The sequence below is a fragment of the Sarcophilus harrisii genome, chromosome 2, assembly GCF_902635505.1.
Source record: "Sarcophilus harrisii chromosome 2, mSarHar1.11, whole genome shotgun sequence".
Classification (NCBI taxonomy): Eukaryota; Metazoa; Chordata; class Mammalia; order Dasyuromorphia; family Dasyuridae; genus Sarcophilus; species Sarcophilus harrisii.
The window spans coordinates 349,439,267-349,452,781 of NC_045427.1; the positions used below are offsets into that span (position 1 = coordinate 349,439,267).

General features: G+C 32.3%; 1 protein-coding gene across 22 annotated transcripts in view; it reads right to left on the reverse strand.

The window, feature by feature from the left end:
• RAPGEF6 (Rap guanine nucleotide exchange factor 6) overlaps window positions 1-13,515 on the reverse strand; it is a 242,046-nt gene that overhangs the window by 59,355 nt on the left and 169,176 nt on the right. For 14 of the 22 annotated variants that reach the window (XM_031953075.1, XM_031953077.1, XM_031953079.1 and 11 more), the window contains 3 exons: window positions 12,382-12,539; window positions 4,575-4,589; window positions 1,271-1,511 (listed from right to left, as the gene is read on the reverse strand). In XM_031953075.1, the coding sequence (XP_031808935.1) occupies window positions 1,271-1,511; window positions 4,575-4,589; window positions 12,382-12,539 (414 nt within the window). The remainder of the gene's footprint in view (window positions 1-1,270; window positions 1,512-4,574; window positions 4,590-12,381; window positions 12,540-13,515) is intronic. The other 8 variants (XM_031953069.1, XM_031953083.1, XM_031953066.1 and 5 more) reach the window with 1 other exon arrangement.

Consider the following 13,515-nt stretch of genomic DNA (forward strand, 5'->3'; position numbering starts at 1 on the left):
AAAAAGTGAATAGTTCATGAATAAATATTCAATAAACAATTCTCAACAGAAGAATCACAAGCTAAAAACAGCCATGTGAAAGAATTTTCAAAACACTAATGCTAAAAGAAAGGCAAATCAAATCCACTCTGAAGTTTTACTGCATACTCTTGCAAAAAAAAAAAAAAAAAAAAAGAGAGAGAGAGAGAGAGAGAGAGAGAGAGAGGGAAGGAAAGTTAATTGAGGTTGTGGGAAGACAAATATGCTAGTGCATCATTAGTGTAGCTGGGAATTAATATATCCATTTTGGAAAGGAATTGGAAATTATATAAATAAAATGACTGAAATATTCATATTGTGACCCAGAGCTTCCATTACCACAAATATATAATCCATTGATAAAAAGAAAATCCCTTGGTTTTTTTCAGCGATGAGGTGATTCAAGTCAATTCCAATAGACTTGTGATGGAAAAAGGCATCAACATCCAGAAAGAGGACTACGGGGCCTCAATGTAGATCACCACATACTATTTCACCTTTTTTTCTTTGCTTGTTTTTTTTTCCTCTTTCCTCTTTCTTTTTTTTTTTTTTTTTTTTTTTTTTTGTGCAGCATGATAATTGTAGAAATATGTATAGAAGAATTGCATGTTTAACATATATTGGACTACTTGCTGTCTAGGGGAGAGGGTGAGGAGAAAGGAGGGAGAAAAATATGGAACACAAGATTTTGCAGAGATGAGTGCTGAAAGATATCTTTGCATATATTTTGAAAATAAAGATTTTTTTTTTAAAAGTCCCTATGCACATTAAAGTAAATTCCATTAATTGAGAGTCTGATGACTTTGTATAGTTCTACTTCATCAAATCCAATTCACCCTTAAGTCAAGACATCACCCTTGTGATGTTACTGGTCCTCTTCAAATGAAGGATGAATAAGGGTTCTGCATAAAGTCTCTACTTAGAGAAAAGGACTTCTAGAACAGGTGCCAACAAACATATCCAAGTTGAGCCTCACATTTCCCTTTGAGCATTAACTTGCTCTAATACTAACAGCATCCACAATTCTTTAACCAGACAACTACTACAAATTATATTTTTAAAAGTAAGTAAAATACTTATCCTTTTTCAAAAAGAGGTCTAAAATTAGGTAAAGAGAATTCAATTTGAATTTTGGATAAAATCAAAACAATAATTCTCTTTCATTTCTAATGTAAAATTGAAAGCATTATATTTTATTACAAATACTTTAACTTTCAAGTTCATACCTTCTAATAAGCATGCCTATATTTACCTTCCATTTAGTTGAATTCTGTCTGCTAATTTGGAGAACTGATCTGGAAGTCTTCTCTGCTTTATAACACCTTCTGAACTAACAGAAACCTCACAGAGAGAATAGGTCTCTGGTGCTCCCATCAAACTGAACTCATGTACTGCATGGGAAACAACTTCTTTGGCTGTGGTGTCCTTACTGATGATAATATAACAGCTTTGTTGATCTGCTTTAAAAACTCTTATAACTTGATCCGGAATATCTATGTGAATAAAAATATACATGATTATTATTTTCATAAAATTGTTAAATGTTTTCATTAACTAGTTGGGAAAAGAATAATTACACATACATGATGTTTTCAGTTTCTTAGTCCAACTTAGGAGATTTCTATTTGCATTTACTTTGCAAAGTCACCAAACTTTGGAAATCATTGCCAATAATCAAGACATCATGAATATAATGAAAAAACAGACTAGACCTGTACAAAGTCTCATATAAGGAAATTTCCTCTACAAACATACCACTACCTTCTTTACAATTTAAAGTTGCCTACAGTACTGATAAATGAAGTGATTTATTTGCCATAAGTCAAAGATAGGATTTGAATTCATTTTCCTGGCTCTGACGATGGTTTTCTATTCATTACACAACACTGCCTATAATGATAAACAAATATCTTCAAATTACTGATAATTCAACTTATTTTGATCAGCACTGGATAAATACCAAACACAGGACTGAAAAATTCAGAGATTAAGTTATTAAGATTCAAAAATGCACATACTTTCTATACTATGCCCAATCTAGTATTTGAGGATCTATTCCCAGTATTGCAACCAAATCTTACAATCAGCTTCTTTCCTTTCACTGTGCTTAATTTCTATTCAGATCAAGAAAAGACTACCTGGCTGTGAGTGAAACAGTTTGTAGTAAATATAGCAAAGAGTAAGGAGAATCATAATGAGGTTATGGGATAAGCATTTGGAAAAAGAATAACATCTGAGGCTATAAGAACAAATACACATTTCACACATGAGAAGTGATTATCTTTGCTTGAAAATAGATTTTTAATAAAGAGGAGTTTAATATTTCATAAGGTAGTCCAAACTTTGGGTAACACTATATTTTCTTTTTTCTTCTTCTTCTTCTTTTTTTTTTTTTTTACTGAGGCAATTAGGGCTAGGTGACTTGCCCAGGGTCACACAGCTAGAAAGTGTTAAGTGTCTGAGGTCACCTTTGAACTCAGGTCCTCCTAACTTCAGGGCTGGTGCTCTAGCCACTACATCAATTACCTTTCCGGTAACACTATGTTTTCAAAAGTGTTTTTGGACATGAAATGTAAAATGGCCTTTTTGCAATTTCCCTCTTTTGCTTCTGGTTCTACTGTTGAGGACCAAGCAAAATAACTCCAAAAGCTCTTATGATTGACAGTTCTTTAAATTTTTGAGAACAGCTATCATGTCTTACTAAGTCTTTTTGTTAGTGTAAACAACCCCAGATCCTTAAATCAATCCTCATGTAACAAATATGACCTTAAGCCCTTCACCATCTTGGCTGCTTTTCTCTGGACATCATATAACTTATCAATCTAGGTCCTAAAAGGTGGTGCCTAGAAATGAGTAAAATACTCAAATCTGGTGTGACCAGATTTCAACAGGAATATCACCTTTTTCTGACTCTGATTTTGGGATTCTTTTAATAAAGCCTAATACTGCATTAGCATTTTCGGTTGCCTGTGGATTCCTCCATCATCTGCTATGAATAAAAGGATAAGCATAGCAAAATACCTGAATAATTTACATGCTCAATCACCACCAACATATCTGTAAGCAAAATTTATGACTTATGATTCGAATTATATTTTAGACAATAAAATTTCCATTTCTACTTCTGTTGATCTTTACCCAAACACAAAACACTATAATTTTCCCTTATACATTAAGAAAATTATGTACAGTGCAACTCTAATTAAACACCATCCCTTAAATCTATAATGCTTCTTTTGAATAAAGTATGTCCTTCTAGTCCAATTAAAAATCTCTCTCCGCAACATCTTGGTGACACTACTGAGGTCAAAATTGCTTCTCTTCATCTCTTCCACCTACACTTTTTCTACATTTTAACAATATTATTACCCAAGGACTTTATTTCTGGTTTTTTCCCTGTATTCTGTTATTTTTCTGTCTCTATTGCTATTCTTGCCCCTATACTTTTCTCCCTCCATAACTGACTTTCTTATGCCACACATATGCCATATATATCGATAGAAATAGTTAATATGCTTCCTCCTCTCTCCCCATTCAATTTAGAGTCCTTTTGATTAAATTTGTTAAACTCCAGAAAAATTTATTCTCAGTATGTCTTAGATTTATTTCATTACACCCTTCTGAACCATACTCCAATTTCACAATTAATAGCCTTAGGCATGCCACAAAGCCTCTTCATGCCTTATTTTCTTCATAAAATGGAAATATGTTTAATGCTGACTGCACAAGATTATTATGAAGCTCAAATATGAATCAAAACATATAAAGTGCTTTGCAAATTACATATCATTATAAAATGCTTTATTATTACTATTTTTAAATTAAACATCATAATATGGAAAAATAGACAATTAATATTTAAGAAAATGATTTTAAGGAGGAGGGAGAAAGAAATAGAGGTAATTTGGCTTGCCAAACATTAAAACACAACAGAGATTTAAGTAAATTTATCCCTGCTCTGGATCAAAAACAAGTGGAACATAACAGAAATTCCAGATGTAGACTCATACAAAATAAAAAGATACATCTAGAGAGAGAGTTTCAAAGGACCTCAAAGATCATCTTGTCCAACCCCCTCATTTTGCAGTTGAGGAACTCTATTTTATCAAGCTGTCTCATATGTAATATAAACTTATAAAATTTGAGAAAAGGAGAACAGTGATTTACTAGAACAACTAGCATACTTCTTTTGATTGTTACTCCAAAATACTTACACTGTACTACACTTCTTACTTTCTAGTTATTGGAGAGCTGATCTGAGGAATTACAATTTCCTTCCCTTACTAATTTCCAATTCAGGATTATTACAAATGATGTGAATGTAAACTATTATAAAAATCTGACATAATTTGAAACATAATCTGAAAGTTTTAGATTCAAATCTTTTAAAATTATTATCTTCTAAAAAACTATTATATGCCATATTTGAATATTTAGTAAAAATGATAATTATAATGCATAAATAATAACTCTTAAAACACAAGAGACAATTTAGTAACTATAAAGTATAACATAAATATTCCATGCAAAGAGCTTGCAATCCAAAACATACTTACAGTAAAAACCAACAGCTACAGGCAGCAAAAACAAAGCAAAATCATTTTATTTTAAATTCCAATCATAAAAAGCAGATTAAATTATTCCAAAATAATAGTTTCTTTTTTAGTTAAAAATTGTTTAACATGCAGCACAAAAAAGAAATATAATCTGCTTTGATGAACATTAATAAGATTCACTGATATTACAAGATACTTCACAAATCTGCTCTCATGTGTATCTTACTAAATAATCTAAACTGAATGTTTTAAATAAAACATGGAAAGAACAGCATCAATTTCTGAAACACTCTGGTAAACTTGCATCATCAGAAGGTTTAATAACAGGATTTCTTCAGTGTTCTTTTGGAATGTAGCGGGAGGTTTGTTTTTTGTTTTTTTTTAACTATAATCATATTCTAAGAGAATTTTGCTTTATTGAAATTTTTATGGATTTTTAAAATTACCCAAGATATGCTTTTGAACAGTTACCTTTGGACAGTAATCTCTGATCTCTGTACAAATATTATGCAAAGTTACCCTTTGATCCAGCATTGTTACTACTGGGCTTATATCCCAATGAGATTTTAAAGAAGGGAAAGGGACCTGTATGTGCAAGAATGTTTGTGGACTCTTTGTAGTGGCCAGAAACTGGAAACAGAGTGGATGCCCATCAATTGGAGAATGGCTGAATAAATTGTGGTATATGAATATTATGGAATATTATTGTTCTGTAAGAAATGACCAACAGGATGATTTCAGAAAAGCATGGAGAGACTTACATGAACTGATGCTGAATGAAATGAGCAGGACCAGGAGATCATTAATAGCAACAACAATACTATATGTCCATCAATTCTGATGGACGTGACCCTCTTCAACAATGGGATGAAACAAATCAGTTGCAATAGAGCAGTAATGAATTAAACCAGCTACACCCAGCGAAAGAACTCTGGGAGATGACTAGGAACTACTACTAAGAATTCCTAATCCCTCTCCACCTGCATTTTATAGTTCCTTCACAGGTTAACTGTACACTATTTCAATGTCCAATTCTTTTTGTACAGCAAAATAACTGTATGGACATGTATACATATATTGTATTTAACTTATACTTCATCATATTTAACATGTATTGGTCAACCTGCCATCTGGAGGAGGGGGTGGGGGAAAGGAGGGGAAAAAATTTGAACAAAAAGTTTTACAATTGTCAATGCTGAAAAATTACCCATGCATATAGCTTGTAAATAAAGTTATAATAAAAAACCAAATATTACGCAAAGATATTAGTGAGGCAATGTAATATTATACATATGTATACATGTATAATATATGTATACAATAACATAAATGTATACATATATGTACACAATACATGTACACATGTATAGAGCAAAATACCAATCAGGATGAATAATAACCATGTTCAATGGGTTTTATTTATAGCTGACTGACAAAAACTAATCATTATTTACTTTGAGCAAGTCTATATATCCAAAGACCACCCGCTTTTCCAAAGCAATTCTAGGGAAATCTATTACATTTTCATTCATTCATAATCAGGAATCTAATCAAGGAAAAATACTTTTATCAACAAATCCTGGAAATCCTTCCAATCTATCGTGAGTTGGAGAGACTCTAAATGCTTTTATCAACAAATCCTGGAAATCCTTCTAATCTATCTTGAGTTGGAGAGACTCTATTCAGGGGCTTGATTTCATGTGGTTTTCGAGGAAAAGTGGAAAAGCTCAAGCAACTTCCTGGCTTCACTTGACTCCGCCCCTGGAATTCCCTCAAAGTTATTTTTCTTTTAAATGTTCTAGTCATTTTATGAATTGTGCTCTTGTACATACTTCTCTTTGTATAAATTTATACTATTCAGTATATCAACAACTTTATATAAAAGCAGCAAATTAAATACTAATTAATTCATTTGATTTGAATTAAATACCAATTCCTCAATTGTTTCTTGCTAAGAAAGTTTGTCAAGATATCACTTATACTGGTATGTGCATACATGTGAGATATAAATTCATACATGTTCAAATCAAGGAAAACTATTATCAAAATAATCACTATCTTATTTTTACTTATTTTCTAAGGTGATTATTTACATGAAATGTACTTTCATCAACAAATGAAAATGTTTCTTCTATTACAAAGATTTATTTAATTTTCACAAGTTGTTTTTTGGTTAGTTTTTTTTTTTTTTTTAACTAGGGAGGACAGACTCAGTAATCATTACAATAATGATAACTAAGACAAAGTTTTTATTTAATAAAAATTTATGAGAACAGAAATATAGAAAAAAATTACTAATACACTAACCTGCAATATTTATGATAATATATGATCGAGGTCACCTTGACAGAAGAAAGGAAAGATGGGGAATATGGGAAGTAAGATTATAAGCCTGGCACAAGGTCACAGACTTAGAGCTGAAAGAGATTTTGGACAACATCTCATTTAATTTCATTATTTTATGGATGAAGAATTGATACCAAAAGAATTTAAGTGACTTGCCTAAAGATATCAAGTAGAAGAACAGAAATTAAAATCTAGTACCTCTAATAATCAGCATTCTTTTTCATTTAGTCAAATTTTGATTCAGGGGTTCTTAATAATACAGCCATTTGGCTAATGTCCCTGTATGCAAAGTAGAGAAGCTAAATTCTTGACTTCATAGAATAATTTTATATTTCAAAAGTTAATCCAATAGCCACAAGGGAAAACAATTCCACTTATGAAAGAAAGATTAAAAAGGAAAAAGAAGAAAAGCAAAGCTAGAATCTATGCTGACCAATCATCTGGAGAAGTACTATGGTACATGAATGTAATAGAATATTATCATGGCATTTGAAGTACAAAGACAAATTACAGAGAATACTATAAAGTGATACAGAAAAAATTAAGTAGAATCAAGAGCATAATTGAAAAATAACTAGAACACTGAAAAGGAAAATAACTTTGGGGGAGTTTCAGGGGCAAAGTCAAGATGTCAGAGTGAAGTCAGAAAGCTGCTCAAACTCTCCCAGTTTCCCTTGAAAATCACATGAAACCAAGACTTTGAACAGAATAAAATCACTCTCCAGTTCAAGATAGATTGGTAGGACTTAAAGAAATATCAGTCTCACTGGGGTGAAAGGGGGATGTTCAGCCCATTTCAGCTGGTATCTGAGAAAGCAGGAGGGTCTTAATCACAGTAGATCAGCACCTGAGAGCCTCAGTCTTAGCTCAGGAATAGTACAGACTAGTGGGGCAGCCTCCAGACCTAGCTCAGAAGACAAATTGCCAGCTAGCAAAACCGGGCTGTTTCCTGGAGAGAGAGCAGATATTCCCTGATGTGAGCAAGACACTAAGTATGAAAGGCCCCTGTGCTCAAGGCCAAAGCTCTGAACTGCACAGGAAAAAAAAAAGATTTTAAAAGGAAAACAAAAAGAGGTAGAAGAGAAAGTGAGAAAAGCAACAAGAGGCATGCAAAAGAAAATTAACAATTTGGAAAAGGCAAGACAAAAATTGACTTAAGAAAACAATTACTTAAAAATATAACTGGCCAAATGCAAAAAAAAATATATATATATATATATATCCACCAAAGAAAACATCACCTTGAAAAGTAGAATTAATCAAATGGAAAAAGAGAAACAAAAGCTAATCGAAGAAAATCACATACTAAAAACTAGATCGGGGCAAATGGAAGCTAATGATTCTAGGAGACATTAAAAATCAATCAAATGAAAAAAAGTGAAAATTGTAAGAAGCTGTAAAATACCTCATTGGAAAGTGACCTGGAAAACAAATTCAGGAAAGACAATTTAAAAATTTGTCTACCTGAAGGCCATGACCCCCCCCCCCCCCCCCCCCCAAAAGAGAGAGAGAGAGAGAGCGAGTGCACGCCTGAATATATACTTGAACCAGAAGGGGAAATACTCATTGAAAGAATTCATCAATGATCTCCAGAAAGAGATCCTACAAGAAAAACCCCAAGGAACATCATTGCAAATTTTCAGAATTATAATCTCAAGGAAATACTGCAAGATGCCAGACAAAAACAATTCAAGTATCAAGGAGTAACAGTCAGGATTACCCCAAATCTGGCAGCTTTTACAATAATCAGAAGGCCTGGAATACCATATTCTAGAAGGCAAAAAACCTGAAGTTATAATCAAGAATTAACTGCCAGTGAGACTGAGCATCATCTGTCAGGGGAGAAGATGGATCTCCAATGAAGTAAGAAATTTTCAATAATTTTCTTAGAAAAAAAAATGAACATAACTAAACAGAAAATTTCATCTTCAAATACAGGGCTCAAGAGACACATAGAAAGGGAAACAAATTTTATATATATATATGTAATTTAAAGGTTAAACTATTAACTAATCCCTAGATGGGAAATTATATGTGTAACTTTTGAGAACTGTATTGGAGGACTTAGTGGGGGTATACATAAATGGAGGGTATGGATATATGTGATATGATAATATCTACGAAAAAAACATTAAGGCGTGGAAAAAGCACAGGGAAGGTAAAATGGAACAAATAAGATCACAAGAAAAGGCACAAAGGACCTATTACAACAGAGGGAAAGAAGGGGAAAGATGAGCATTGTCAGAAGCTTAATCTCATTAGTTTTGGCTAAAAGAGGAAATCACTTAATTTTTCAGTTGGGTGTAGAAATTTTCTTTCCCTATAAGGAAGAAAGACTAAAAACCAATTGGAAATTAAATAATCTAATGCTAAAGAATGAGTGGATCGAACATCAAATTATAGAAACAATTGATTCAAATCATTGAAACAACTGATCATTTCATTTAAAAGAAATGACAATGAGACAACATCCCCTATGGGATGCCATAGGCAGTTCTTAGGGGAAATTTTATAACTCTAAATAGCTATATGAATAAAATAGAGAAAGAGGAGATCAATGAATTGGGTATGGAACTAAAAAAAGCTAGAAAAAGAACAAATTAAAAACTCCCAATTAAAAATCAAATTAGGAAAATAACTCTGAAGGACTTAAAATACCATATCCAACCATGTCTCCAGCAGCATGAAATGGAGATTTACAGTTTCATATAAAATCCTCTCTTTTTAACTACTGCTATATATATGGGAATGCTTTTTTGGCAGGAGGAAAGGTGTTAAAGTTCAGAATACAAAAATTAAACATACAAATTGTTTTATATTTAAGTATCTGAGCAAAATATAACAAGGGCAAGGACTTCCATTTTCTCAAGCATTTATTTAGCACATACTATGTATGTGCCAAGCACTTTGCCAAGTGCTATGACTTTAAAGAAAAGTAAACAGTCTCTGCTATAAAGGAACTTACAATTAAATAGGAAAACAACACCCAAGCAAGTATAAGCAAGATATAAATTGGATACATTAAAAATAATTTTTTAATCTTTATTTTCCCTAGGAAGAACATTTTTTTGTTATATATGTACATTTATTTTTATACACATTTCCTTATGAATCATGTTGGAAGAGAAAAATCAAAATGATAGGTAAAAATCACAAGAAAAAAAAATACAGAAGAAAAAGGGGAAAAAAGTGAACAAAGCCTATGTTGATTTAACATTCAATATCCATAGTTTTCTCTCTGGACATGGATGGCATTTTCCATCCAAAGTTCACGGGGATTGTCTTGAATCACAGAACTGATGAAAAGAACCAAATCTGTCATAGTTGATCATTGCACAATCATTAGAAATAAATGACAAAAGAAAGCTAGCATTAAGGTGGATAAGGAAAGACTTTTTGTAAAAAGTGGGATTTTAGCTGAGGCTTGAAGGAGACAAGAAAGTTAAGAGGCAAGAGATGAGGAGGAAGAGCATTCCAGGCATGGAGAACAGACAAGAGTAAAAAATCTGAAGCCAAGAGACAGAGAGTCTTACTCATGGAAGAATAAGGAGGCCAGGGTTACTGGATCTCAGAAAATATGGGAGGGAATCCAGGGATGAGAGGAGGAATAAGATGATTGGAGATGTAGGAAGGGACAAGCTGTGGAGAACTTGAAGGCCAAAATTAGAACTTTAAGCTTTTCTTTCTCCAAACCTTGTATACAGTAGGCATTTAATAATTGCTTGCTGAAATGAATTGAATTCTAATTCATAAGTATTTTTAAAGCACCTATTTTGTACAAAGCACCATGCTCAGTGCTAAAAATAACTGGTTCTTCAAAGAGTTTTTCATCCCAATAAAATCTAATTTTAGTTTCAGGACACTAGCCTCAACTAACTTGGTCCTACAGGTCTCAAACAAAATTAGTTACCTTTCTCCCAAAACCTGGTGCAATTCTGACCTTCTCTAATATAAGTAGTTCATTATCTTTTTAATTATCCAGGTTCTCAACCTTAGTTTCATCCTCAATTCTTCATTCTCACCCCACATTTTCCATCAACTGAATAGCATTTCTTTCTCCAAAATATCTCTATGTCACTTTCTGTCTACTTACAAAGTTGTCAACCTAAGTTAGGACCTCATCATCCCTAGCTGGGCTGGCTATTCCAATAGTATCTATGTTGGGCTCATTTCTCAACTCCAAACTATTCTTCTATGAAATCATCAATGTAATCTCAATTACCTTAAGAATAAGCAGAACAAAACAAAAAACTTTTCACTTCATATTTAAAGTTCTTTACAACCTTTCTACCTCTTCAGGATTCTTACATATTATTTCCTTCAACAAGCTCTATAATCCATCCATAGTCACATATTTATTACTCCTCACATCTTCATCACCTCTCATTTCCCATGCTTTTGCAATGACTCCTCTCATGGTTGAAATACTTTCTCTCATCTGTCTCTTGGAATCCCAGTCTTCTTTCAAGAATCAACTCAAATGTCACTCTGTATAGAATGCTTTTCCAGATTCCCTCACCTGTTAAATCCTTCCCATCAAAGGCTACCTCATGTACAGGTGATCTGTGTCTTCTTTATGCACATATATGTACATGTAGTCTTCACCATTAGAATGTAAACTCTTTTTGATGGCAAGACAATTTCATTTTCCTCTTTGTATATATACTCAGTGCTTAAAAAGTGTCTGGTACATAATAAATAGTCTTTTAATATATAATATATATTACACATATAATTATATGATAGTTTTTTAAAATTCCTTGACTGATTAACTGATTAGTCAATAATGATAAAATATGTAAGGATGAGTAAGGGATGAACACAAAACAAATCCTGAATAGAGATAGAAATAAATTAGTAAACAAAAGATATTCTCTAGGTAAAAATACCACTTAATGGTATGCACTGAAATCTTAATACAATAATGGAAATAATGCTGTATTTTCATAACATTTTGAAAGCAACACACTCAAAAGCTTTAGCTTTAGGAACAAGGAACTGCTGTTTTAAAGATATTTATTTTGTATATCTGTGAGATAGAATAATTTATTTCAAAGGTAAAAAGGTAATTTATTATATATATGTATGTTTAGATACACATGCATACACTCATACCTTTTACCTCATCATAGGATACATATTTTGTGACCCTAAAGAAAAACATTTCCCTAGATTTTATTCCTACATTCTCTTCCGTAATTAAATTAGGTAGAGACAAGTAATCTTACCATCACCGATAACAGCCCTGTCACAATCCATGACAATTTAAAGAATATTTAGGGTGAAAGAATATTCTGGAAAGGGCTCACTCTTGTTCATACAGAGTATGTCTTCCCTCTTGAATCCATAACCCAGTTTGGAGAACAAGATTAAAGCTATCATTTAGAAAGTTCCTATATAATATTCTCCCAAATATAGCATACAATTAACTGAGCTTATGTAAAATGAAGAGAACACTTACCTGTTGGATTAGAAAAATCCAACATGCTAGTTGTAGGCTGCAGGAGATCAGGGCTACTTGAGGAAAGAGTTCCAGGAATAGGCATTATAGCTAGACTATGCCTACACTGCCTTGTTCCAAGGACACTGTCATCTTGTGACTGGCTCACATTGCCATCACTGCAAAAAAAAAAAAAAAAAAAAAAAAAAAAGTTTTCCATACAATATACATTTCAAGAAATTTAATACTCATAATTTTTACTCTATATGTAAAATAAGGACAAATAATATTCAGCTTAAAACAGTAATACTTAAATTAATTGTAATAACAAGGGGATTACAAAAAAAAAGAAGACAATCTAGTTATTGTAACAGTATTAAGGGATATTTTTGTCCAAATTAGCGCTAAAATATTCAATTTACACATAAAAGAAGTAACAATATTCAATCTCTGCCCCTTTTTTGTTCTTAAGGAAAAAAAATGGCATGTTTTGGGATTTCAACATAATAACAATAAGCTTAAGAGGGGTACTGGTAAAGAATGAAATAGAAGAGAGGAACAAAATAAGAAAAAAAGTCATAATCTTAGTTATCTAATATATGAGAATTTAAGTATATTATGTCCAGAGGAACTATCTGAATGTGCTCATGTCAGTAGAAAGCTGACATCAGAGATGTCATCATAGAAAGAACATCATCATAGAAATTTTCACAAAAACTCATTCTAAATCTCACACATATGACATTTACCTCGAACATTCATCCATGTTCAAAAAACTCTTAATGTTACCTTTGACTTTCCTTTGTCTGTACTCTCATACATAACTGACTGCCAATTGTTGATGATTCTAATCACTTTCAATTTAACATCTATGAGGGGTGCACTGTTTCAAGACAAGCACCATCTGGATCCAAAAAGACAAAGAACAAACATCTTCTTTCAAGGAATTTATAGTTTTAAAGGAGAGAGAAAAGTAAAGGGAAAGAGTATTATAGTGTGTATCCAGATGTTTCAAATGTGGTAACAAGAAAAGAGAAAAGAAGATAAAATATGGTCTAGTGGATAGATGTCTTTGGTGCTAAGAAGTCCTAGGTTCAAGTTTAGTTTCTAGCATAGACCAGTTGTAATCACAGAAAAAAAAAAAAAAAATTTACT